At 47.5% G+C, this 22,936-nt stretch overlaps 3 protein-coding genes across 3 annotated transcripts; 1 reads left to right on the top strand and 2 right to left on the bottom strand.

Moving 5' to 3' along the window:
- The first annotated feature begins 5,363 nt into the window (after positions 1 to 5,363).
- Positions 5,364 to 12,793, top strand: LOC124672294. The gene is made up of 6 exons (XM_047208547.1): positions 5,364 to 9,800; positions 9,871 to 10,047; positions 10,115 to 10,297; positions 10,387 to 10,560; positions 10,625 to 10,741; positions 10,822 to 12,793. Exons 1-6 carry the CDS (start codon positions 5,364 to 5,366, stop codon positions 12,688 to 12,690), a joined length of 6,957 nt encoding a protein of 2,318 aa, XP_047064503.1. The 3' UTR covers positions 12,691 to 12,793.
- Positions 12,794 to 13,139: 346 nt separating this feature from the next.
- Positions 13,140 to 15,633, bottom strand: LOC124672293 (la-related protein 6C-like). The gene is made up of 9 exons (XM_047208546.1): positions 15,099 to 15,633; positions 14,913 to 15,007; positions 14,751 to 14,822; positions 14,581 to 14,660; positions 14,387 to 14,468; positions 14,149 to 14,196; positions 13,980 to 14,048; positions 13,754 to 13,879; positions 13,140 to 13,673 (listed from the first exon to the last, which is right to left on the bottom strand). Exons 1-9 carry the CDS (start codon positions 15,631 to 15,633, stop codon positions 13,347 to 13,349), a joined length of 1,434 nt encoding a protein of 477 aa, XP_047064502.1. The 3' UTR covers positions 13,140 to 13,346.
- Positions 15,634 to 15,873: 240 nt separating this feature from the next.
- LOC124670487 (26S proteasome non-ATPase regulatory subunit 11 homolog) lies at positions 15,874 to 18,108 on the bottom strand. The gene is made up of 2 exons (XM_047206981.1): positions 17,987 to 18,108; positions 15,874 to 17,408 (listed from the first exon to the last, which is right to left on the bottom strand). The coding sequence occupies exon 2, from the start codon at positions 17,394 to 17,396 to the stop codon at positions 16,119 to 16,121; it is 1,278 nt and encodes a 425-aa protein (XP_047062937.1). The 5' UTR covers positions 17,397 to 17,408; positions 17,987 to 18,108; the 3' UTR covers positions 15,874 to 16,118.
- Between the last annotated feature and the right edge of the window lie 4,828 nt (positions 18,109 to 22,936).

Here is a 22,936-nt window from a genome sequence, read left to right as displayed (position 1 = left end):
GCGGGCCACGCGCCGGAACGATATAAACTGAACCGGTATCCCGTGATGCATCGGCGGCGGTGCTGGCCGAGTCCTCAATTTCTGCTGCCAGGCAGTCTTTCTCGATTCGTGTTGCCGCCGCCCGGCGAGGCAATCGATTCACTTACCTAGCCTCCGCGGCGGTTTCGCGCATCGCGGCGTGATAGCAGCGGAAGCGTAATCTCTGCTTCTCCTGGTAAACTCCGCCGTTGCATGAGTCTCACGCCGGTAGTGGCTTCGGCGTTGAGCCGAATCAATTGATCAATACCCGCCGCCGCCAGGCGAGAGCTCGATCCAGACGCCGACGCCTTCTCCGCGGCCGACAACAGCTCGATCCCTGAGCGAGGCAGGCAAGCCGTAATCAGCAGGGGACAAACGCTAGCAATCCCCTTTTTTGATTCCGACCAGATCAGGCTGATTGATGGAGTATCTCGTCGATTTGGATCTGGATTGCGGTCGATCTGATGCAGGGATCGCTCCATATATAAAGGCTCCTAGAAGTAAATAAGAGGAGCCGTGCCTGGTCGGGACTCGCTAAATTTTCGGTCAGATCCGGTGGATGAGGAAACAAACGGAGAAAAACACGCCGGATTGGATCGGGAGTGCGAATTTGCTGAGGAGGACCGATGTGAGGAAAAAAATAAGAACGAACCGGTACACGCGGTGGCATTGTACGTTATATGTGGTTTGGTGGGAGGATAAAACGGTCAAAATAATTGTTGGACGAAAATTTTGGCAGAAACCTTAGCTCCTTTATTATTAGGTACTAGCAGAAGTACCCGTGCGTTGCATCGGGAGAAATAAATACTTAAATATTGAAGAAAAACATCCGCGTTGACACTTCTCTTATATGTCACCCGTGCGTTGCTATGGTTTAAATTTTATAAAATAACTTTCTAACCATGAAAAATTTGTCGACGAGATAAACAAACGATGTAGGCGATCTTTTGTATGACTTTATCAATATCTTTCCTACTGATTCCTATGTAGCCAACTAATGAAACATCGAAAAATATAAGGTATAATTGTTCTTGAAGTTCACTGCAAATCACACTTTGATTGAAACACATGCCTGTAAGTACAAAGACATTTTTCTAGATTATAACATTAACATTTTCTTGTATGTAGTAGATCATCAACTTGTAATCTTGCGTTATCAAATTCTGAGCAAATGATAAAGCAAATTTGAAATCAATGAATCATGATACGTGGATTATTCAAAAGCGTTGTACTCCCTCCGTCCCACGAAACATGTTGGAGATCTGTCTAAATTTAGATGTTTCTAGACACTTAATAGTAGCTAGATACATCTAAATTTTGATAAATCTCAGACATATTCTATGTGACAAAGGCAGTAATATAAACCAGTAAGATACTCGGTCGGTGGCCCGGTTTGCCAAGACCTCGGTGCATGTTTGCTTTGTTATGCATGCAGTCGTGGCCTGTTTGGGCTGTCTTGCAGGTCTCAAGATTAAACCATATGCATGTATGTGTCGCTTGCTTCACGATATGGACAAGAATCAAATTTGGTTGCCTAATTAAATCAGACCAGTTGTACATAGAAATTGATGTCCAAGCGCCATCTCCACGGATGACGCATCCAATCAATTCAACAAATCGAAATAGGAAGATCCCTCTGTCCAGTAAAATGAAGTGGGCAAGCTCATATTATAGGCAAAGCCATACTGATCGATCCCATATTTCCATCTCTGTAAGGGAGTTGAACGCAACATTGTCGTTGCTCTTAATATACAAACGAAAACGATTGTATTGAGCACGAAGCTAGCCGAGCAAAGGCAAATAGCGAGCAGCTCGCGCGTATACCTGCACCGATCGAACAAGATCTTTCTCGGCTGGAGGCCAAGCCAGCGACTCCAGAGTACCGGTACTTGAGCAGGTAGTCGTCCCGGCCGGCAAAACTCGATGGTGATGAGGAGCACCTCGTCGTCCATCTGCTTTTAATTTCATGAACGTGACCAACATGTCCTCCTCCGTGAGACTCATGGCTGGAGCTGGGCAGGATTAGGGCATCGTGGCCAGCGTCTCCTACCTCCGTAGCTGGAGACCAGGGGAGGCGCGCGGTGCGGCGGGGAGAAGGGCACGTATAGTTTCTGGTCGATCTTGTCTCATGGATCTCGTATCATGGATTCCATCTCGTCGATCTCGCCTCATGCATGGATCTCGTCTCATCGTTCTCGTGATCTACGTGTATATATTGGGAACCATTGGATAGGAGCTAGGAAACGAGTCCACCACACAGCCTAGTAAACCGGATCGACCTGGTCACCACACCACCTTGAGTTATTTGCTTCGACGAAAGGCGACGGGCGACGTATGAAGGAACTCCAAATCATGCTGCGTCGCCGATGATTTGTGCTGGCGGAGCAGGCCCAACAGCTGGAGGCCCAAAATGCGTACGTGAACAAAACGAACCAACCAAGACATACTACGACTACGATACGAAGCCATCGGTCAGGCGAAACGAACGGACGAAACGGAAGCGAACGGACCGAACGGACCAAACCACGGAAACGCTTTTGCTTTTATTATTAGGTACTAGGACAAAACCCGTGCGTTGCTACGGTGTCACACCGATTTAATTTGCTACTCTTTCATATGTTATAAATGTATGGTGATCAAATTCAAAACAAAATGGAGCATTTAATTAATATGTCTATTATATCATGTTATTAGTGAAAATCATTTCAAACATTTTAGTAGCGTGCTCGGCGCGCAAATAGCATGTAGCCATTTATTATACCATGTATTGTATAATCCAAATAGCATGTTGCAAATTACTCAACACCCACACAAGATCCCCACGCCATCAACAACGTCCACCTCTTAACCTGACATGCGGCGCCAGGATGCTCTCTCTCCCTCTATCGGCTCGCCGCTCCTCCTCTCCACTCGTATCCTCCTAGGGCTGGTCATGAAATTTCGGGGAGCCAAGGCAAAATTAAAATGAAGGCCCCAAATGTAGTTATTAAAATGATTATTAATATTTTTAGCATAAATAAAATTTACCAAGAAATATTTAAAGTGTTTTCTAACATGCTATGCATAAGCTATAATTTATGGATCTTAGTCTAAATTATTGATAAATATGTGTCTTTGTGATATTTGTTATTTGACTCATATGTCTTTTAACTGCCAATTACATTGCTATTGATATTTGACACGATCACGAGAGAAGTGGTCGACAAAATTTATGATGACACATGTGAACTGAGAGAAGTACATTATAGTTGTGCTAATATCATGTTTGAAACCACCGTGGGTGTACTGTTGTCTTCTTCTCTTGGCCGCAAGATGATCGGTGAATGGCAGTTGGTGACTCTCCAGCTCTTGTACAGGAATAGTCCTAGGCTGGAGAATTAAACTCATATCTAGCCGTGGCCCTTAGCCGTTCGCAGGAGGACTGCTGGTCGTGCAGATGTAGTGATACAGTACAGTGGAAAAAAAAGGTAAGGTAAGAAAAACCCACCTCCCGCAGTCGGGCCTCCCAACTCCAAGTGCCCAAGCCCCTCTGCCCTAGCGCAAGCGCAAGGGAACACGGCACGCGACGGGATTTTCCTCTCGGCGCAGCCTATTCCCATTGGGAGAGCTCGGATCCCTATTCCTCTCACGATTCTTAGGCGGTTTGCTGATTCTGGAAATCGTACATCCCTCGTTGCTCACCTGTGCCACCTCAGACCAAGCCCTAACAGGTTGAAGACCCCCTTCGAGCTCCTATTCCATGCCGTCCTCATCCCCGGCGGCGGCATGTCTCCTTTTTCCTCTTTCCTCAGCGTGGAATTCTCTCAGTCCGTGAGATTCATTCTTCCTCTTTCCGCAAATTCGTGGGCAGCCCCCACGCAATCCCCCTTCCGTTCAGTCTCGTCCGTTTAATTCTCCAATTAGCTCATGCAGAGACTCCATCAGGCAGCTCCTTATTTTGGAGAAGACTCGTTGACTTCCTGGCAAATTGCAATTTATGAACGTATATAAACAGCTTGATGTCTGAATAAGATAGCGAGGTGGGACTATAATTTTATGGGACTGTTTGCAGCTATCCGATATTTGATGGAGCAGGCTGCTTGGGCCGCCAGAACGGGCGACGCCAGCCCAGCGCCTTATCATCAGGCATCAACCGCAAGTAACTACACATCCATGCGACACGAACCCCGCGTTTTGCAGCTCTTGCTGTTTGTGCCGGTGAAAAAAATCAACAGCGGTCGTGAGGTAGCAGGGACAGATCTTTGGTTGGCTCACGGCCACTCAGCTCCATTTTTCAGTAATACCATATCGTGCGTCTATGAGCGCTGCCTTGCTTGAAGTTTGGCGCCCTACGCATGGAAGCAGATCGACGGCGGCAAATCCAGGGGTGGCGGCGACCAAATCGAGAGAGACACGAGACGGGATCTCGACCACCCGAACGAACCTGCACTTGGAGAAGGTAGATCGGCCACGGGTGGTTCCGTTCTTTCCGCAGGAGGAGGCTGGTGGCGCGGCTCGCCGGAGATCGCGTGCTGGCGGCCGGTTGGGGAAGAACGACTCCAATTTCGGGTGGAGGAGAAATTCGGTCCTGTGGGAAGAAAGAGAATAAGCGAACCGGTACAGGCTGTGGCAATTGCAGTATTATGTATTTTGGTGGGAGGGCAAAATCGTCCTAAAAAATGTTGGACGAAAATTTTGGCAGAAACCTGCATTCTCCTTTATTATTAGGTATAGATAGATAGATATGGAGTTTTAATCCACCGATTGTTTGGATGGAATGAGACTTAGCTAGGGAATTGGAGAGGAAATTCACGTGGTAAACTCCCACAAAACTCTTACCTGGAGAAGGGTAGGTAATTGAGACGGGGATTGGGAATTCACGTTAACTCCCATTGCCTTTCGCTTTAATTGCCAAACAAGCACCCCATGGTGGATAAGAACATGAAAAAACGATCTCAAGAAAAAGAACATGAAAAAACATTTGTGTAGGGATAGTTTCATTCGTTTTATGTTGCTCCCACAAATGAGAAAGATTATCCAAATCACCACGCATTAGCATTCCAGAACGAAAATAAGGAAATGATAAATAGGAATATCATCTTTCATGTAAAAAGATTCCTTTTCTGACAGATTAAAGAGGAAATTGAAAGCGCGCCCCAATGGCACCATTACCCAGGAGGAGGAGGAAGAAGACTGGTGCCGTCCGCCGTGAGTCTGTGAGGAGAGAGGAATTCAGTCATTGACGACGGCGACGGCGATGGCGACGACGACGAAGAACAGATGGCACATCCTCTGATCTATCCACTGATCTAATCCCCCACACTAAACCCACGAATCTTCTAAGGGGCGTCACCGTCGCCGCCGCCATGTCCTCCTCCGACGAGCTCCTTCTCGTCCAGGAGCTCCCTATGGACATGCAGTCGGACGGCGGCGTCGGAAAGCGCCGCCTGGCCCACGTTCTCCCCCCTCTCGCCCGCGCTCCTGGCCCGCCCCCGTTCCGGCCGCCTCCCCCTCCGTCCGCCGTCGCCGCCGCCGAGTTCCGCGTCGCCTTCAGGGGCTGGCAAGGCGCCCCGCGTCACTGGGAGCTCTGGGTCGCCAAGCTGCGCCCGATCCACGGGCGCCTCTGGCGGGAACTCGGGATCCTCGACGCCGTCCTCGCCTCCACATACAGGTTCAAGCGGGACGCCTCCGCCGTCCTCCACCTCGCCTCCTTCTGGTCCCCGGCCACCAACACCTTCGCCTTCCCGTGGGGCGAGGCCACCGTCACGCTCGAGGACGCCGCCGTGCTCGGGGGCTTCCCCGCCGACGGCTCCCCCGTGCCCGCGCCGCTGCCGCGCCAGTGGGGCTCCGACGAGGAGGCGCTCAACGGGGTGCGTCTCGACCTCAACCGGAGCGCCTGCAAGAAGGCGCACCACGCCGCCTGGCTGAAGCACTTCCTCACGGGCACGGACATGGAAACCGGCATAGAGCACGCCGCCTTCCTCGCGCTCTGGCTCAACCGCTTCGTGCTCCCGGGCCACCCGGAGTCCACCATGCGCCAGTCCCTCTTCCCGCTTGCTGTCCGCATGGCGCGCGGTGACCGCGTCGCGCTTGGGCCAGCCGTGCTCGCGTCGCTGTACCAGGACCTGCGTGAGATCAAGACTTACTTGGTGGCTGCTGCTGCATTCGGCGGCAATGGGGAGTTGCTGCCTCCCCTGTCAGTTCATGCGCCCCTCTACATCCTTCAGTTATGGATGTGGGAGCGGTTCCCTGTACTCTGTGATGGAAAGGCCAACCCCATCAAGGATGGCGAGCCGAGAGCCGCTCGCTGGCATGATGTGAGCAACAAGATAAACCCCACAGTGGTCCGCGAGGTCCTCACTTCAGAGAAGAACTTTGTGTGGAAGCCCTATACCAGCCGTCAGCAAGCATGTAAGCATCACACTGGGTGGGTTCGTGGCACTAATATTACTCTGAACGGCGAATTGATATCGCTAGCACATTGCTTGCGTGCTTGTGAGCTCGTGGGGATGGATTGCATTGAACAATACCTTCCGCACCGTGTCGCAATGCAGTTCGGACTTGACCAAGATGTGCCCGGAGATGTTCACCGAGCCAATGAGGACTCGGAGGTTGCATGGGAGACATATGATTTGGACGGGAAGAATGTAGCTATCTTCATCCCTCGTACTGAACCAGGAGTCACGGCTCGGTACGCACAGTGGTGGAGGCAGCCACTGCCATCTTCTGATCTTACTGTTGGGGCAGGAAACATTTCTGTGGAAGGTAAGGTTTCCAAGCGGAAGGTGAAGAAGACATTGGCAGCCCTGGAAGCTGAGGAAGAGAAAGAGCGGAAGATGAAGAAGGCTCGAGTTTCCCTTAATAATGATAAAAAGCGTAAACTTGAAGAGTTGTATGATGCAAAGCTGTCGGATTGGCTTGCAACCGCAAGGGACGGGAGCAGTGGGACTGGTGGTGGGTCTGGTGGCAGCCGCAAACGAGGATCCTCGCCAAAATATGATGATGCATCAGACAAGCGCATGCTGGCTAGTGTTAGAACTGGCAAGGATGATATTGCACCTCTTGTGCCAAGGAAGCTGTTGTCAACTTCGGCCGTAAATCTGAAGAAGGACAGGGACATGAATCAGGATAGAGGGGGTAAGTTGCTGACTGGGTCGAAGTACGAAGGTGTGAATTTGATGGGCTATATGGAAGGTGATGTACATCCTCCGGTGAATGAACCATATTTTAAAGAGGCGCCAATGGTGTCAACTGAAATCTCTACATTTAATGAAGATGCCAAGGGTGAATGGAGAAATGAGATTTTGAAAAATACCAATGAGCTGGTTAGAGGGGAAACTCCTGATGTTCCTAATAGGCCTGAAGAATTCAAACCTCCACTATGTATGGAGAATGAAGAGTGCAGTGATTATTTGTCTGATGTTGATTGCAGTGAGGATGATAGAGAGGAAGCTGTCATAGTTGATAAGCCCACAATTTTCTCCAGTGCACCTGAAGGAGGTAATGCTGTGACGCCAGAGGAAAAAATGGTCAATCTTCCAGAAGACAAGTGTCTTGATGCTACAGATACAGCAGCAGAAGGCACTATTGATACTCAGGAGTTGGAGATGAAAGTTATGCTTGCACTTGATGAGTCTTGTGGGATTTCAAATAGACCTGAAGAAGTTACTGCTCTAGTCATGGAAGAGAGAGAAGAAAAGGGTAATGTAGCAGCAGATAATAAAGGTAGCGTAGTTTCAGAAGGAGTTGGAAGGGCTGCGGAGGGAACAAGTCATTCTATTGAAGTCTTGCCAGAGAGTGAACAAGGAGTCTATGCAGGTATTATGGACATTCCTCAGGAGACTGTGGCTTTAGCTGAGGAAATACTTCCAGTTCAGCAGGCAAATGTTGTTGGTGAATGTGTTGCAATGTCATGCGTAATGGAGGTTGCCAGTGTCGCTGCTGGAGTTCAGGGAATAAATGATGGAGAAACCAGTTTCGATCTTGTCAACGAGGAGAAGAGGGAGATTTCTTGTGTAGAAGAGATTGGACGAGGGGAAAGCAATCAGATGTCTGAGAAAGATATCCAGCGGGAGCCTGCAGAAGCTCCTCAAGTTGATATTGTAGAATGTGGAGAATACATTGCTCTCGTGGTAAAAGACAACATGGGTGAGAACCAAAATGTTACTCAAACAGTGGAGAAAGTGGTTACCAACAATAATATGGCTGCAGTTCTGTTGGGTTTTCCTGAAAAGAGAACAAACGCGGATAAACCTCTGAATCTAGCAAAGAAAGACACTGAAGATATGCATAAGGAAGTTGTACAAGTAGAAGATGCAAAACAGGTGCATATTGATACTTTGGAAAATGGAGGTGCAAATGAGGGGCACCACAAAGTTGCTGAAGTAGAGAATATAGACATGACAGAGGCAAAGATGCATGCACAGTTTGATACCGAGAAACCTGAGGAAGCTGCAGAGGTAGAGCATGCAGATATGGATGAATGTAAGAGATCAGCTGGGAGAGGTACTCATGGGGATCCTGGAGAAGTTCCTGAAGATGTCCACACAGAAGTAGAAACGGCTAGGAAGTGGATAGAGAATAACAATGACAGTAAGGTGACAGAGTTTCCTGATATAGCGCATGCAGAAATGGAAGAGGTGGAGAATTCGGTGAAGGAAGATGCAGATGATAAGTTTGAGGTAGTTTTTGATTTAGAAAATACAAGAATGGATGGAGCTCATGGGCCAATGGAGGAAGGTACTGGTGTTAAGCTCAATGAAGTTTCTGATGTAGTGCATGCAGAAACCAAAGATAAGAAGGATTTTTTTAAGGGCGATGCAGACAACAAGTTCCAAGAATTTTGTGAATTGGAAAGTATAGAAATGGATGGAACTCATGAGCCAATGGAGGAATATACTGATGGCAAGCTCAATGAAGTTTCTGATGTAGTGCATGCAGAAACCAAAGATACAAAGGATTTTATTAAGGAAGATGCAGACAGTAAGGTTCAAGAAATTTCTGAATTGGAAAGTGTAGGAATGGATGGAACTCATGGGCCAATGGAGGAAGATACTGATGGTAAGCTCATGGAAGTTCCCAAAGTGAATGTGGAAGTCGAACACGCCAATGGGACTGAGAGGGACAACGATAGACTCGACAGCATCCTTCAAGTAGATCTGCCATCAAGGGGTGAAGCCAGGTGCTTGGTCGAGGAAGATATCGAAGAAGATAATGAAAAAGTTCCACAAGTAAAGCATGCAAACCTACAAGACGAGGCACCAGTTGAGAAAGATTCAAAGGAAAATCCCAATGCAGATGGCAAGGATTTGCCAGAGAAAGAAGTAGGCGAGTCCAAAGAGGTTTACCAAGCGAAGCAAACAGAAGGGGAGGAACACAAGGTGTTAAGAGAGAAAGACACCGAGGAGAATACGAAGGATGCTCTTGGGGTTGAACGGGCAGAAGAACATCAAGGTGAAACACTGACATCAGAATATATGCATGGCTATATTGAGGAAATTATTGTAGCGGAGCAGCTGGATGGACAAAGAGAGACGCTCCCGAAGATAGATGCTGAGGGAAATCCTGAAGAAATAACTCGAGCACAGGGAAAACAATTTGACGATGATATAATGCACCCTTTGAAGAATGCAGTTGATAGTGAGATGCTATTTAGCTCAGCTAGCATAGAGTCAAAAGAAGAGCATAAGCAAGTGGTTGTTGAAGACGTGCTAGAGAAGATAAATGAGAGGGAATCATTGTCAGATGGAGCTGCTATGGGGAAATCAGATGCTGACAACCACAAAACTTTGGACATACATGATGTGAGTATGCTTGTAAATCTGTTTCTGTATTAACTGGTCGGGTAGCTAATGTGACAGTTCTCTTTTGCAGGAAGTGTGTATTAAACAAATACATGACTGTGGAATAATATGTGAGAACAAGGAGACACATATATTGGAAGACAGACATATAGTAGACAGTGGATTGGATGATTTGGTTATTATGGAGGTTGATGGAGCTTGGTCTACAGTCGGAACTCACAACCAGGAAGCTTTGGACTTGGACAAGGTGAGTGCACTTGCAGAATCTCCACCTGGAATACCGTTTCTGAGTCCTGATAATCGGTCTTTTGTAGCAACAAACAAGGGAGGAAAGACAAGATTTAGGACCTACAACCAAGGACAATAAAATGACAATGGTAGGAGATGCCATTTTGCCTAGTTGCAGTGAGTTTCAAATTAATTCACTGGAGACAAGGATTTATGAGGTTGTGTCTACCAAAGGATTACAGAACCAAGAACATTTGTTCATTAAGGAAGTGAGTGTACCGACAATACTAACTTTTCTTTGATTGGTGGAATTTATTTACCTCTTTGATAGGTGGAATCTGGTCATGCTCTTTTACAGGAACAGATATTGGAAAAAGGACTGGAGTGTAAAATTATAGAAGGAAATGCAAGGCCCTTAGTGACCAATGTACTTGGTGATGGTAGAGTGAATACCACTCTGGGTACTGTGGATGTTAACAAGGCTATTTGTGTTGAAGGAACAGAAAATCATGAAGCTTGCACCAGCGGGGAGGCAAGTCCATTTAGAATAGCTGTCTACGTTAACTATGATTCAATCTAATAAGGCTGTTTTGCAGATGCAGGCAAGACAGGACAAGCAGCACACAGCAGTTGGAGATGTGCGGATTTTGCAAGACACAAGCACCAATTACAGTGGTGATGTGGGAACAGCGAAGGATTTATGCATGGAGAAGGTAATGCAGCTTGTGAAACCCTCTCTCACCGCGAGCCTCTCTCTCTCTACTAGTGGGGGTCTGATGAATCTTGTCCACAGGGCCCAGCAGTGCTGGAGAAGCAGGACAAGGGAACGATATATGAGAACACAGAGAGAACATTCGTCGACACAGATGCATCTGAATGCGGTGAAGCGGAACATGGTGGGACCATGAAAATGATTCATGAGACTGATTCTACAGTACAAGCTGTTCGTAAAATTTCATCCAAGAACAAGCATAACCCTACAGTGCTGGAGAAGCAGGACAAGGAAACGACAGATGAGAACACAGTGAGAACATTGGTCGACACAGATGCACCTGAAGCGGAACATGATGGGACCATGAAAATGATTCATGAGACTGATTCTACAGTACAAGCTGTTAATATGGCAGAGGATATAATTTCATCCAAGAACAAGCAGGACCCTGCAGTGCCGGAGAAGCAGGACAAGGGAACGACAGATGAGAACACAGTGAGAACATTGGTCGACACAGATGCACCTGAAGCGGAACATGATGGGACCATGAAAATGATTCATGAGACTGATTCTACACTACAAGCTGTTAATATGGCAGAGGATATAATTTCATCCAAGAACAAGCAGAACCCTGCAGTGCTGGAGAAGCAGGACAATGGAACGACAGATGAGAACACAGTAAGAACATTGGTCAACACAGATACACCTGAATGTGATGAAGTGGAACATGATGGGACCATAAAAATGATTTGTGAGACTGATTCTACAGTAAAAGATGTTAATATGGCAGAGGATAAAATTTCATCCAAGAACAAGCGGAACCCTGCAGTGCTGGAGAAGCATGACGAGTCAAGGACAAATGAGAACACAGAGAGAACATTGGTCGACACAGTTGCACCTGAATGTGGTGAGGCGAATTACAATGGGACCATGAAAATGAATCATGAGTCTGATTCTGCGGTACAAGCTGCTAAAATTGCAGAGGATAAAATTTTATTCAAGAACAAGCAGAACCTGGCAGTGCTGGAGAAGCAAGACGTGGGAACGATAGATGAGAACACGGAGAGAACATTTGTTGACACAGATGCACCTGAATGTGGTGAAGTGAACCATGATGGGACCATGAAAATGATTCATGAGACTGATTCTATAGTACAAGCTGTTAATATGGCAGAGAATAAAATTTCATTCAGGAACAAGCAGGGAGACCACGGTAAACCAGATGCTGAAGGCTCTGGATCAAATCAAACTGCAAGAAAGGAGTTCAAGGGGGATCTTCAACTAGACTTTGGAAGGGAGGTACAAGTGCAACAAGAAAATGTAGAGAATAAAGCAGAAATCTCCGGTGGTAGAAAGAATGATGAAGCGTCTGAACAAGAGCAGACCACCATAGAGAATGCTACAATTGCTCCTTCAGGTGTTGAGAATAACAACGAATCGGATGAAGAACCGATAAAAAGCTATGGCGAATATGCTTCTGATCCTTGCCAGACTAGTAAAGTTGGCAGACCAAGTATTGAAGATGTTAGGCGAATACATAGTGGCAGGTCTATCTGTCTCAAAGACATAAAGGAATCTCAGGGAAGAATTTATTCTGAACCATCAAACAGAACACATACAAACAATCCTGGGCATTATTCTCGACATGGAGTTCAGGAACCAGTTACAGTCAGCAAGGATATCAAAGTTCCATTGCATGATACTGTGAGTGTTTGTGAAAGAGATCGTGCACTGGAGCTGGTGACAGGTCCACCAGAAGAGATACCTCGATGGAGACAAGAGCAGTATGCACTTAATATACTAGAAGATGTGCAAAATGCTCGCGTTGCTTCGAAAACTAAGATGGAGATGGAGATCAGAATTCTGAAGGCACAAATTGTTAGCATGCAGAAACAAGTGATGAACATGGATCATGCTAGTGAGGTTATTTCCAGATCAAAAAGGCATTGAACTTACCATTGTCTACATGCGAAATGATAGATTGGCATAAAATTTTCATGTAGAACTGTACAGCTTTCTTTGTGAGATCAAACTCCAATGCATGCTAGTTTCTTCACGTTGAGGGTTGACTCTCATGAAGGTCGGTGTGCACCTTTTCTCTTGGCTAAATTTTATTTAAATTGCTTGCACACTAGGTAGTGATAGAGAGAGTCGCCAAACAAAATTGGCATCTGGAATTCACATGTTTCGTGAGTGAATTTTAATCTGCCTGCATCAGTGTAAAGCACGAGTTGGTTGGTAATTTTTTGGTCAAAAGTCAGTTTCTCATAATAAATTATGAATGCTTGATCACGTAAAAGGCTACGATATATGAATTACTACGAGTACTTCTTGCTCGGTTCTAGCATGTAACAATGAAAGCGGAGGCCATTTCCCATCGCTAAGCATTCTTTCAGCTGTTACTTTAATAATTCTTATACTTTCTGGGGAGAAAAGAAAAAAACATTACAACCTTGCATTTGAATACGGCAACAGCCAGTTTATTTAGGGTCTTAAAAAAAGGAAAGTAACAAAAAAAAAAGCTCGTCAACCACTTGTATCCGTAGAGATACCGAGTTCATCGCTCAGAAATACACTATATGTAGCGTTAACCTGCCGGAACTGAACTAGACGAGAACAGGAGCTGGAGGAGGAGCAGTAACGGCCCGGGCTGCGACGGATGACGCAGCCGGCTTCCCCCTGCCCATGGTGAACCCACGAGTCCCATCGGGCATCCTGGGGCCCTGGGGAGGCTGCCTGGGGCTGAATGGACACTTCTGAGAAGCCTGCCTAGGGCTCAATGGGCACTTCTGGGATGCCTGACGAGGGCTTGATGGGTCAAAGTGGCCAACCACGCCGGCAGGAGCAGACTGTGGGCTGTGCGGCGCCACGACATGCAGCTTCCCTCGCCCTCTTGCCCACCCTTTCTTGCCTCCGCCCTGGTGATCCTCTGGCTGTGGAATTGGAAGTTTTCATGAGATAAGAAACCCTGAGCGACAACTGAAAGGAAATTGGCATTGGAACTTTAGCTTACATGAGCTTCAGGCGAGTGGACGGCTTCTGAAGTCGGGGAGTCGGACATCTGTGAGTGTGGCGATTCGTCGTCGGAGCCAGCAAAGTGGTCGAAATCAGGCCGTTTAAGCCTCATCACTGACTTGGGCTGTGACAAGATCATGTGAAGTTGCGGTAAAACACAGGTGGCTAGCTTATGCTGCATTTGCCTGCAGATCAATACTGGTTTGTAAGAAGAGGGTTCTTACGGAGCGCCTGAGCACTGTGCGCACACGCAGGCCTTTCCTCCAGTTCCGTTCATCGTTTAGCTTCTCAACCTGAATTGCCACACCCATTAGTCTTTTTAACTTCACGGAAGAGCCCATGATATCTGAATTCTTAGAAAAATGTGCAGTACGGGGGCCAGTTAATACTCACTGCTTTCTCAGCTTGCTGTGAGGTCTCATATTCCACAAGAGCATGCATCTTTGACAACATCACGAGGTAAAAAAAAGTTAAAATGTAATTTTGCTGGGACAGAATTGTTTACTGTTCTGAGTCTGATGTAAGCAAACACTGAACTTCTCAATTTCTGCAGTCAGCATCTGATGCTGTGATTCTGAAACGTATATCATATGGTGTTGCGCTGAAGATTTGAGTTGAGCAAGTGAAATACCTTGTTACTCACTAGTGTGTCCGACTTGGAAGCCCTCGCTGAGCTAGGCTCTTGAGGGTGACATATCTTGATGTTCTTCACACTGATTGACATATGGGTATGTACAATAACATCGTTAATGGACGATTATGCATCAGATCGTACATACGTTATGGGTCGCAATTTGCAAACTGTGGAGAATTGCCTTGTCTGACCTTCCGACAACACTGAAGACCTTCTCGAGGCTGTTTCTTGATGAGTCCTCTGGCAAATTCTCTGCTATGATCATCCGAGACTGCAGACAAGTAAAGGTTCAGAGTTCTGGGGATGGCACAGCACAACATATGATTCCTGGACCAAATATATATGGACTCTCTGTAAAGACCTGAAGTTCTTCTTTGTGCTTCTCGGTGAAGGGCTGCCTGCGCCGGACTTTCTTCCCGTCGTCACTGACAATCTGCAGCCAGAATTCAGTTATCCTATGAGAAGGACGATCAACCTGCTAGCTGCAACAAGCAATGGTATAATTCTGAAGGAGCTTGATTACAAGCTTCGTGGAGGTGCGAAGAGCCTTAACGAGCATCTGGTTGGTTGCTCCGAGAGACTTGATCTTCTTCCAGGATGAAATGACCGACAAGGGAACTGTAAAGGGGCATAACTAGCTAGTCTGAATGTTTCGCTAGCGAAAGAAATGAAATGTTAACCTTTTCGTTTGTGCTGGCATGCGACTTACCATAACCTTCAGAGTCTTTGTTCATGATCTTGAGCAAAAACTCGTTGGCAACCAGGTTAATGTCGCTGAACTGGTACTCAACCTGCTTGACGATCTTCTGCGCCACATCGGTGGTGCCGCCACCTGCGCCGCCCTTGGCCCCGGCGCTGTTGCTGGCGGCTGCGGCAGCGGCGAACTTGGCGTGCGCGAAGTCGGGCATGAAGAAGACGGGCTCGTGGTCGTGGAGGAAGCTCCAGTCGGGCGCCGCCTGCATCTGCAGGAACGGCGAGTAGTATCCCCCCGCCGGCGCGGACATTGGGGTGGTGGCAGCGGCGGTGGGCGACATGGGCACAAACTCCGGCGCGTGCACGTTGAACTTGAACGACGCCGGAGCCGACATGGGCGTGGGTGGCACCGCGGTGGCGTCGCCGTCGCTGCCCTCCTGCGCGGCCATGGCTGGCTGGCTGGTGGTGACCAAGGGAATGGATGGATCGTGACCGGCGGTGCTATATAAAGGCTGGTGGGGAAGGAAGAATGGTTGGTCTGCGGGTTTCATGGCCGCTTCTCCCGCGCATACGCATGCACTGCACACCCGCATGTCTCGTCTGTCCTCCCTTTGACCGTTGACCCCAATGAGGGATTCTGCTTACATCTAGGGCCCACCTACGCCTCCACTAAAATCTGCAGCATCATGAGGAGCCAAGCTAATCTCACATTATCAGTATTCAGTACAGGTACGAAGCATGTACTTACTTGAATCTGCACTGTAGGACAAGCACACAAAAACTCACAAGGGTTGCTAATTCATAACATTGCATATTTCACAAAAATGAAAATGGGTTTATATCGGCAAGTGTTAACAGTATTTCCATCAAGCAGAAGCAACAGTGCCTTCTTGTCCATGAACGAGACATTTAGCTTAAAGAAAACAATTTGCAAGGATGAAATGGCGCTACGCATGATATCATGTCCTTAGGACTCTTTAACAGATCTCAAGTAAGGTTTTAACAAGAGACAACAAGTAAAGAATAAAAGATCTCCTCAAGCCATGATCTTGGCCGACCTCATGTAAAGGCTCTCCACAACCTTCCCCACATTTGAAATCGTTTCGAGCGTAGCAGGGAAGATGGCCTCCGTCTTGGAGTCCTCAAAGATGATGAGGCAACCAGCACCCTGATCCAGGGTCCCTGAGAATTTCTTGTCGAGGATCATCTGTGACAGCTTCTTCTCGACATGGTCAATGGGCAACTCAATCATCTCCGCTACGTGCACGATCTCCACCCTTGAGTACGGCTCAATCAGCCTGCAGAGGTTCTGCTCCAGGAGGGTATCATACAGAGATGAGAGGTGCCTGTGGACAATTGGGTCCTCCTCCAGCTGGGCCTTGTAGTCGCGAAGAGCGGTTTCAAAGTACTTGAGAGATCTCTTTGAGTAGGCATCAGCCACAGCTTTCATAGCATCCACATCAGGACCAACATACTTCAGGCCTGCCTTGGACGAGATAATTCCAGCAACATCATCAGCATGGTTAACCATTATCTTGCACAGAAGCATGTACTTCAAGCAGAAGATGGCCTTTGGATCCTCCAGTGCGTTGAATCCTTCAAATGCTTCAAAGAAGTAGCTGTAGGCAGTCTTGTAATCCTTCTCCTCGGCATGAAGGATTCCGCTCTGCAGATCAATGGTGCCCTGCTGCGCAGGCGGAACATAAATGGCATTCGCCGCGGTTCTTGCGGCAGTCAGAGAAGCTTTGGCCTTTGGCAGGTTCCTCAGAGAGAAATGGAGCTTGCTCTCCAGAAGGTCAATGTCCACAAGAAGCAACTTGTCATCCAGCCTCCTCACTTCCTTGATAAGACTAGAAAGAAGGGTGAGCGCTTCAGTGTACTCCTGACTTTCCAACAGAAGGGACGCCAGCCTTGCCTCCACGCGCTGCCTGAGGAAGGTACGCTTCTCTGCACGCGTCCATTCCACCATCTCCTTGCAGAGCGAGATCTGAAGCTCAGATGTTCCAGGTATCTTGGAAACAGCGTCGATGATACCCCGTACAATCTTTGCCGTCTTTGCCTTGGGAATCAGCGCGAAGAATGGCCGGAGCTGGGTCAACAGATTCCGGAGATCCTCAGCTCTGTTCTCTTTGGTGAGATAGCTTGTCAGATTCGTAATGGCAACTTCTTTCACCCTCACTGCATCTGACGAAGAAGACGAGTCTTCGAGCACACGGTAGAGGATTGAAATGGACTCTGAGGCATCCTTAGCCTCCTGAGCCAACGCAATCGACTCGGTGGTAGCGGGAAGATACGATGATTGCATCGCAGACATGGTCGACACGCCCTGTCGCAAACGAATATGGATCATCAAAAATAAATCAGGGTAAGCTCGGAAGGCAAGGTAAACAGATAACCAACAGGATGAACAACAGAGAGTACTCGAGCATCTAGAAGGCATAATCATGAAGAGAAGCTCAGCCATCAAAACCAAATAAAAAGTTTAGTTGTTCAAGTTAATAAGTACTAACTAGTTGCAGCACCTTCTTATTTACTGAGAGGCCTAAAGTCAAGACATGGAAAGAAAGTAATACTCTACTCTACAGAACGAATCCAGATGAAGAAGGAAAAACCTAGAACTGATAAATCTGAACAGCCTCACGGATTGCCCCTTTTGAGTTCGCAAGAGGCCAGATCTCATCCTCGGAACAAAATCAAGCAGTGCGCGATAACAGAACCACCGGACCACGACTACAGTCGAACTAATCGGAGCCTACTGCGCTTACAAAATTAAGATGCGAGCTCGTCATGGAGGGACTATCCGGCTCTAATCCAAACTACTGAAGTAATGAACCCTAATTGTCATGGCGGGATCTAGGAGATGGCGGAGAGGGGGAAGATGGGACGGGGAGGGGATCGTGGTACCGTGCAAACAATGGCGGATTCCGGCGGAGACGGGGCGGAGCGGAGGAAGCAACCTCTGCGGCGGTGGCGGCCGGCCAAGGGGAGGGGGAGGGAGAGGAGTTGTACTTGGAGAAGAAGCAAGTTGTGGTATCGGAGTCGAGGTCGAGGGAGTGCCGCTGCGTCTCCCTGCTATGTGGTCCCGGTTGCCAGAGTCTCGGTGTTTCATGCCTTCAGGGTCGGTCAGATCCTAAAGCAATCCATCAGAATTCAGAACCCAATGTTAGGTTCAAATCTCCATCAACACAAATTCAAACAATGTTTGTATTCTTATAATATTTTAGTTTAGGATAATGATTCTTCTAAAATACGAATAAGAATGTGTCGTGGACATGATTATATGTTTTTTTTTTGTGAGGAGCCTAACGATGTGCCTCACAACTATCGATCAAGAACAATTTGCCAGTTCATCATAAAATGCTACACGGCCCTTTATCAACAAGATTCAACATATAGGACTGAAGCACTAGTCAATTTTAATCTTCATTTGTTGTATGTAATCACACTTAAATGACCAAAATAATATCCTTGCGAGTCTTTCGTTACTACTATAAAAGAAGGTGTGTGGGTGAATGGGACACAAGCTATGAAAAACCCTAAATTTTGTTCATCACCTTTCCTTTCTAATTCCAAGTTCATATATATAGGTCTAAGCCAATTGGTGCTCTCCTTCCTCCCTCCTCTTGTCGATTCGAATGTCAAGGACTCTCGAATCCTGACACGGCACGGCTACCCCACTATTGCCCTCCTTCTTCTATGTTGCACCACCTTCCATTCCCCCACAAGTTCCCGTCACACGTAGCACACGGTGATAAAATCCCTACTCTTCTCAACCTCCATCAGACAGATGCCAACGTCAATCATCCGCACTATCCGAGATCGGCTTCCCGATGTCTACGGGTGCTTCTATTCTTGTAGACATTGTTGGGCCTCCAAGAGCAGAGGTTTGTAGAACAGCAGCAAGTTTCCCTTAAGCGGATCACCCAAGATTTATCGAACTCAGGGAGGAAGAGGTCAAAGATATCCCTCTCATGCAACCCCGCAACCACAAAGCAAGAAGTCTCTTGTGTCCCCAACACACCTAATAGGTGCACTAGTTCGGCGAAGAGATAGTGAAATACAGGTGGTATGAATAAATATGAGCAAGAGTAACGGCGCCGTAAAAGTGCTTGTCGGCGTGTGGTTGATGTGGTAATATTGCAGGAAGTAAAAATGCAAGAAAACAAGTAAACAAGCAAGCGGTAGCGATATTTAGGAACAAGGCCTAGGGATCATACTTTCACTAGTGGACACTCTCAACTTTGATCACATAACAGAATAAATAAATAGATGCTAGACTCTACACTCTTTTGTTGGATGATGAACACCACTAACTGTGTAGGATTACATGAACCCTCAATGCCGGAGTTAACAAGCTCCACAATATTCGATGTTCATATTTAAATAACCTTAGAGTGCATGACAGATCAACATAACCAAACCAAGTACTAACATAGCATGCACACTCGTCACCTTCACGCTACGAAAGGAGGCATAGATCACATCAATACCATCATAGCAATAGTTAACTTCATAATCTACAAGAGATCACAATCATAGCCTACGCCAAGTACTACACGATGCACACACTGTCACCATTACACCGTGCGGGAGGAATAAACTACTTTAATAACATCACTAGAGTAGCACACAGATAAATTGTGATACAAAACACATTGCAATCATAAAGGGATATAAATAAGCACTTCACTATGCCATTCATAACGGTGAATAAGTATTCTCGTGAAATATAGCCTAAGAGACCCACACGGTGCACACACTCGTCACCTTTACACACGTGGGACAAGGAGTCTCCGGAGATCACATAAGTAAAACCCACTTGACTAGCATAATGACATCTAGATTACAAGCATCATCATATGAATCTCAATCATGTAAGGCAACTCATGAGATTATTGTATTGAAGTACATAGGAGAGAGATTAACCACATAGCTACCGGTACGGCCCCGAGCCTCGATGGAGAACTACTCCCTCCTCATGGGAGACAAGCAGCGTTGATGAAGATGGCAGTGGTGTCGATGGAGGAGCCTTCCGGGGCACTTCCCGTCCCGGCGGCGTGCCGGAACAGAGAATCCTGTCCCCGGATCTTGGCTTCGCGATGGCGGCGGCTCCGGAAGGTTTCTCGTACCGTGGCTTTTCCGTCTCGATGTTTTAGGTCGTGGACCTTTATATAGGCGAAGAGGCGGAGTCGGAGGGCCGACGAGGCGACGACACAACAGGGGCGCGGCCCCCTCCGGCCGCGCCGGGTGTCATCCGGTGGCCCCGTGGCCCCTCTCCGGCGGCTCTCGGGTGTTCGGAAGCTTCGTGGAAAAATAGGATGCCGGGCGTTGATTTCGTCCGATTCCGAGAATATTTCCTTACTAGGATTTCGAAACCAAAAACAGCAGAAAACAAGAATCGGCCCTTCGGCATCTCGTCAATAGGTTAGTTCCGGAAAACGCATAAATATGACATAAAGTATGCATAAAACATGTAGATATCATCAATAATGTGGCATGGAACATAAGAAATTATCGATACGTCGGAGACGTATCACTTCCCCATGAGGTGCTCAACACCAGTCGTCGCCTCTACACCCAACGCGAGGACTCGCAGGCCGTATTGGACAGCTTCCATGGAGAGATCGCCAAATTGACGGAGACGATCGATGGAAAACATGGCCGTCACACCTTCTAGATCCACTGCACTCGCTCTGGCGCAAGGTAATCGAACCAAACCCACCTCTGAAGGTCGCGTCCTACATCGCCTCCATTACCCACTACTACCCTCTCCCACATCTTCGAAATCTCCACTCTAGCAGCCACACATACCAATCCTCAATGCGTACCACAATACGGCACGCTCCTCCACTTTGGCCAACATCCGCACGAAAAGTACCCCCATCCCACCTTCCCCATAAACTCCCCATCCATTTCACAACAAGTTTGACCTCATTACTTCATCATTCCGTCAAACTCCGGTGAAATCATCCAACTTTTCCAACATACCAAGCCTACTAGCCAACCATAATACTAGAGCCACCCTAATCAAACACCACTACCATACACGAGCTACATCTCACAGCCCCTACCGCCTAAAGAACCTAGCAGTTTGCCAATTCGTACCACCAAACTTCTATTTCCCTACACACATACGGTACATCACTCAGCCAACTCCTCAAGCCAACCACGCCACTCACATAGCCCCCAAACCAAACCGGTGAACGCACAAATCCCAATAGTGAACCCAATTATGAAATACACATGTTTTTCCCAAATCCCCCACATTTTGCTCTATTTTGTTCAGCCAACCACCTAATTATAGGTATCTCGTGCAACCGTCTCTAGACGGATGCATCCAAAATCCATATATAGCAGATACTTTGGTGTTGGTCTATACCATTTCCAAGCATAATGGTTGGCCTTACTTTTTTGTCTTTTAATATATTTTTGTTAATTGACATTCTCTTTGTTAGTATCAAGTTTGGCGGAGAGGTATCAATTATCTTCCGTCGTTTCTTCACATAGATCACTTCATTGGTACTTTTTGTCAAAATTTGTTCCTCAAAGCTTTATTCTCTCAAACAACTTTTACAGTCTCCCTAGTTTAAAAGGCGCACTTAAAAATGTATGGCAGGTGAACAATTTTCCTCTCACTCTAGAGGCAACAACCCAATAGATGGGCCCCACGTGTCGTGAGAGGGTGACAAAGCAGAAACCACATGGCCGCTTCTAGCCAAAGAACAAAGAAAAGTAAGGGAGAAGTGTAAGGGTATTTTACCCTTATCCATTATTTTGGTAACAATGACACCGTTGCTAGAGTATTTGGTCTAATACATGTCTATCAGATTATTCTCATGTATTAGCCAAATAGGTATAATGGTGTATCAATGGAACAAGAAGGTAAAGGGAGACCCCCCCACTTCGACAAAAATAAAGAAGGACTCCTCACCACCTGGACGGTAACATGCCCGGTCAGACCGGCCGTGGCACCGGGCGGCCCGGCGCCGACCGGCCCCAGGATCGGTGCACACCGGGCACATTCCAGTAAGCTTTTCCCTTCACCCGGTGCTGGCCCGGCCCGAGGTCCGGTCTGGACCGGCCTGGTCCGGTCTCCCGCCGGTTGGACCGGGCTGTGGACCGGACACCCCGGCGCCAACCGGCTCCTGCTCTGATGGTATCCGGAGGCCATGTACTACGCGACAAGACCTTCTCCAGTCAAGGCTCGGTCCCAGCTCCGGTTTGGACCGGACGGCCCGGCCCCTGCGCCTGATGGCCCGGTCCCAGGCCCGGTTGACCGGGTTGCTCAAAGAAATGCTGAGGTGGACAAGTCGCAACGGCCAGATTTCAAGTGACACTATAAATACCCTTTCCCCTACCTCTGAACAGTAAGGCACTACACTACAAGATGTTCTTGAGCTCTCTCTCTCTCTCTCTCTCTCTCTCTCATACTTCATTGATAGAAACACCAAAAGCCTCAGATCTCCCTCCTCCTCCACCCAAACTCAAATCCCTCCGGGGAAAAGATAGAGGAGGGCCTGATCTATCGTTCTACCAAGACAAATCTTGTTCCCCCCTGTATTCATCAAGATACTTGCTCTCTAGGGTTCCTTGGAAACCCTAGGTGGGCAAAAGAGATCCGGAAGCATCCGGGCTGTGGATTTGCTCCTGACAAGATTGTGAAGCTTTGGAGGCTACCTCAAAGTCTACCACAAGTGAGTATTCCTTCGTGGGATAGGCTCCGGAGAATAGGGTGAGCCTTCATGGCGTTGGGAAATCCTTCGTGGGACCTCCACCCCTCCAAACGTGACGTACCTTCTTGCAAAGGAAGGGAACACAGAAATAAACCCTCGTCTCCGCGTGCTATCGGTTATC

The sequence above is a fragment of the Lolium rigidum genome, chromosome 7, assembly GCF_022539505.1.
Source record: "Lolium rigidum isolate FL_2022 chromosome 7, APGP_CSIRO_Lrig_0.1, whole genome shotgun sequence".
Lineage (NCBI taxonomy): Eukaryota > Viridiplantae > Streptophyta > Magnoliopsida > Poales > Poaceae > Lolium > Lolium rigidum.
The sequence above is the reverse complement of the archived record's forward strand: the minus strand, read 5'-3'. Positions and strand labels throughout refer to the sequence as shown.

What these genes read in the sequence shown, in the direction of transcription:
- LOC124672294 (XM_047208547.1), top strand. Translation starts at nt 5,364, where the DNA reads ATGTCCTCCTCCGACGAGCTCCTTCTCGTCCAGGAGCTCCCTATGGAC. An exon ending in AAGCTTTGGACTTGGACAAG is followed by an intron (nt 10,048 to 10,114) that starts GTGAGTGCACTT and finishes GGTCTTTTGTAG; the next exon opens with CAACAAACAAGGGAGGAAAG. An exon ending in AACATTTGTTCATTAAGGAA is followed by an intron (nt 10,298 to 10,386) that starts GTGAGTGTACCG and finishes GCTCTTTTACAG; the next exon opens with GAACAGATATTGGAAAAAGG.
- LOC124672293 (XM_047208546.1), bottom strand. Translation starts at nt 15,633, where the DNA reads ATGAAACCCGCAGACCAACCATTCTTCCTTCCCCACCAGCCTTTATAT. An exon ending in CAAAGACTCTGAAGGTTATG is followed by an intron (nt 15,008 to 15,098) that starts GTAAGTCGCATG and finishes GCCCCTTTACAG; the next exon opens with TTCCCTTGTCGGTCATTTCA. An exon ending in ACACACTAGTGAGTAACAAG is followed by an intron (nt 14,197 to 14,386) that starts GTATTTCACTTG and finishes ATGTTGTCAAAG; the next exon opens with ATGCATGCTCTTGTGGAATA.
- LOC124670487 (XM_047206981.1), bottom strand. Translation starts at nt 17,396, where the DNA reads ATGTCTGCGATGCAATCATCGTATCTTCCCGCTACCACCGAGTCGATT.